The following is a 2622-nucleotide window of genomic DNA, read 5'->3' as shown; positions in this document are numbered from 1 at the left end:
GCAGCATCTCAAACTTAACTTGCAGCCCAATAAAAGGTAAATTGGTGAGCGAACGGTATCGCATCGATCGCGAATGGGTTTAGTTTGGAAACGAATTAGCTACAGCAAATTCAAACAAAAACAAAGGGTGGTTGATTTTTCCCTTTTCTCAGCAAAAAAACTGCCGGTCTCCGCAGTATAACTACCACGAATGCTTTGAACCACGAGTGTATCCTGTATTAAGGCTTAAGGACATGCTCCCATGAGAACAAAACCATAAAACATATTCCTTAAAACACATGAAAATTAGAATCGGAACGTATTTCGATCCTCCGCGAGGAACAAACACGTCACATCGTCCGTCGGTTTTAGAGCTAGAAACAAAAGGTAAAAAAGCAACACAATCTACGCCTCGTCCTATCATCCCGGGTGCCTTCTTGTGATCCACCAGGCATACAATCAACATCCTCATTCATTTCCTAGTTGAAACGAATGGAGGAGCTGGTGCCGGTGTGAAAGCAGCTGGTAAAGATTACATCTTTACCACCATAAATGCTCCTACTTACTTGCACATGCTTCACGCCGCTCGCCGTTTGCTATAAGCTCATTCATAAATGCATCAAGCAAGTGGGAAATGACACTAATAACAAATCAACAGGCCGCAGCTCTGCAGGACGAAACAGCAGCTGCAACCGTGCGAAAGGACGCCCTCAGCCCAGGAGATAAAGAAAGAGAAAAAATCGCACAGCTTCTACGCACAAGAGAAGGTGTGGTTTTTGTGGGATGCTTTCGCCTCGAAAGCGCGCACAGAACAAACCCACCACCGGTAAGCTAGTCGAGCACTTCAGTCTTGATGGTGGAAAGCGGTGGGTTTCGTCGGGATGAAGAGCCTGATCCGCTGCTGGTTCGCGTTGGTGTGGTCGGAAAAGCGTGCCCACCCACGGATGAGCTGTTCGGTGGTGAGCTGGAGGATGGAACCTTCGGTTGTCCGTTGGTGGTGGACGATTTCGTTGTGGTCACTTTTCCGGTCGACATTAAGGGCAGCGGAATGGTGACGAATTGTTGCGTTCCACCTGAAAACGGGATGCATCATTAGAATGGTAGTTTGAAACGAAACGCTCTTTTGCCGTTGTTACGAACCTCCTTCGCTGTGTAGCTGTATTTGGCCCGATTGGAGTAGATTGATGAGAACGTCCTGCGGGAGGCTACTCAGTGCCGAGGCAGGATAGATCATGCTGCTCGTGATTTGTTGCGCGCTGGTTGTCGTGGTTACTGCGGCCGCTGCCGGTGGAGAAGCCACCGAGGACGATCCGGATGGTGGTTCCTGTTTCACCTTCATCAGTGACGAGGACGATGACGAGGAAGAGTTGGCTTTTGCTTTGGCCGATTTGGGCTGGTGTTTCTGGTGGTGCTGCTGCTGCTGCTGCAGCTGCTGGCGATGTTGGATCTGCTGCTGGAGGGCTTGCTGTTGCTGCTGAATTTGCTGCTGGATGGCGGAGATGGTTGCCGCCGCATTCGACGCCGTCAGCACACTTGATCCTGCCGCTGACGCTCCGGCAGCGTTCGAGCTACCGGAACTCGCGGTGGTGCCTCTTGGCACGGACTTTTCATTCGAACCACCCTGCTGCTGATTGGTGCTGCTGCTGCTGTTGGCATTACTATTGCTAGACGAACTTACGCTAGGTCCTGGAGGGGGCGAATCCGGTGGCGAATAATCGTCCGATTCACTGCCGGACGACATCGGCGACCGATCATCCTAGGGTGCGAGAAAGAGAGAGAGAGAGAGAGAAAACGAAGTGTCAGAACGACATGTACGCTTTATTGGCAATTTGTTGCGACACGACAAATGGCACGCCAGAAGCGGATGGAAAAATGGCATGCACCGGTACGGGTTGTTTATGGGGGAAATTCGCAAGCTGCAGGAAAAAACACACACACACACACCACAACAGAACATCAAACAACAACAAAAAAGAACCGAACATGTATGAGCCCCGATCGCATGATGAAATGATCATCCTCGGTGGCTGTCGTCTACCAGGGCCAGCGCATATTGCGCAATCGGAAACGAAAAGGGATTAGCGAGGCGCCAAATCGAGATAAATCGTTTCGAACCAAAACCGACGATCGAAGGTGCGCATGCGTGTGCAACTGGATGCGTGCCAGCGAACGCACGGATTGATGGATGGATGGTGCATTTGCACTTTTTGGGCTCGGTCTAGGTGCATGCGCCTGCAAACCGATCGGTCCGGTTCGGTTGGATATGGTAGCGGTGATGGCAATGTAACATCAGCTCGAGCCACGCATCGATCACCCCGGGAGGGCGCGTTTGATCACTCTTTTTTTATTACTCAGACTTCGCTATTTCGCTAGAAATCTACGATAGAAGCCATTTTTTGCTTCTCTCTAAAAGCCCTCAAGGGGGTTGGGAGTTTTTGTTTAAACAAGATCACATTTAAAGCAGAGTTTAGTTGGTGGCTTTTAGTGAAAATGTTATGCTTTATATAAAGGTATTAGTTCGTAGCGTTAAATTGAGTATTATTTTAGAAAAAATGTGTAATATTTATTTTAAAAAATATGATCTGTTCTGTTTACGCTCTATCTACTATCTATTTTACAGCCTTACACTCATTTTTTCTACAC

General features: G+C 48.7%; 1 protein-coding gene across 1 annotated transcript; it reads right to left on the bottom strand.

Moving 5' to 3' along the window:
• Positions 1–810: 810 nt before the first annotated feature.
• Positions 811–1720, bottom strand: LOC128728482 (putative protein TPRXL). The gene is made up of 2 exons (XM_053822111.1): positions 1120–1720; positions 811–1052 (listed from the first exon to the last, which is right to left on the bottom strand). The coding sequence occupies exons 1-2, from the start codon at positions 1718–1720 to the stop codon at positions 811–813; spliced, it is 843 nt and encodes a 280-aa protein (XP_053678086.1).
• Positions 1721–2622: the final 902 nt, after the last annotated feature.

Source organism: Anopheles nili, chromosome 2, assembly GCF_943737925.1.
Source record: "Anopheles nili chromosome 2, idAnoNiliSN_F5_01, whole genome shotgun sequence".
Lineage (NCBI taxonomy): Eukaryota > Metazoa > Arthropoda > Insecta > Diptera > Culicidae > Anopheles > Anopheles nili.
This window is presented reverse-complemented; position numbering and strand designations above follow the sequence as displayed.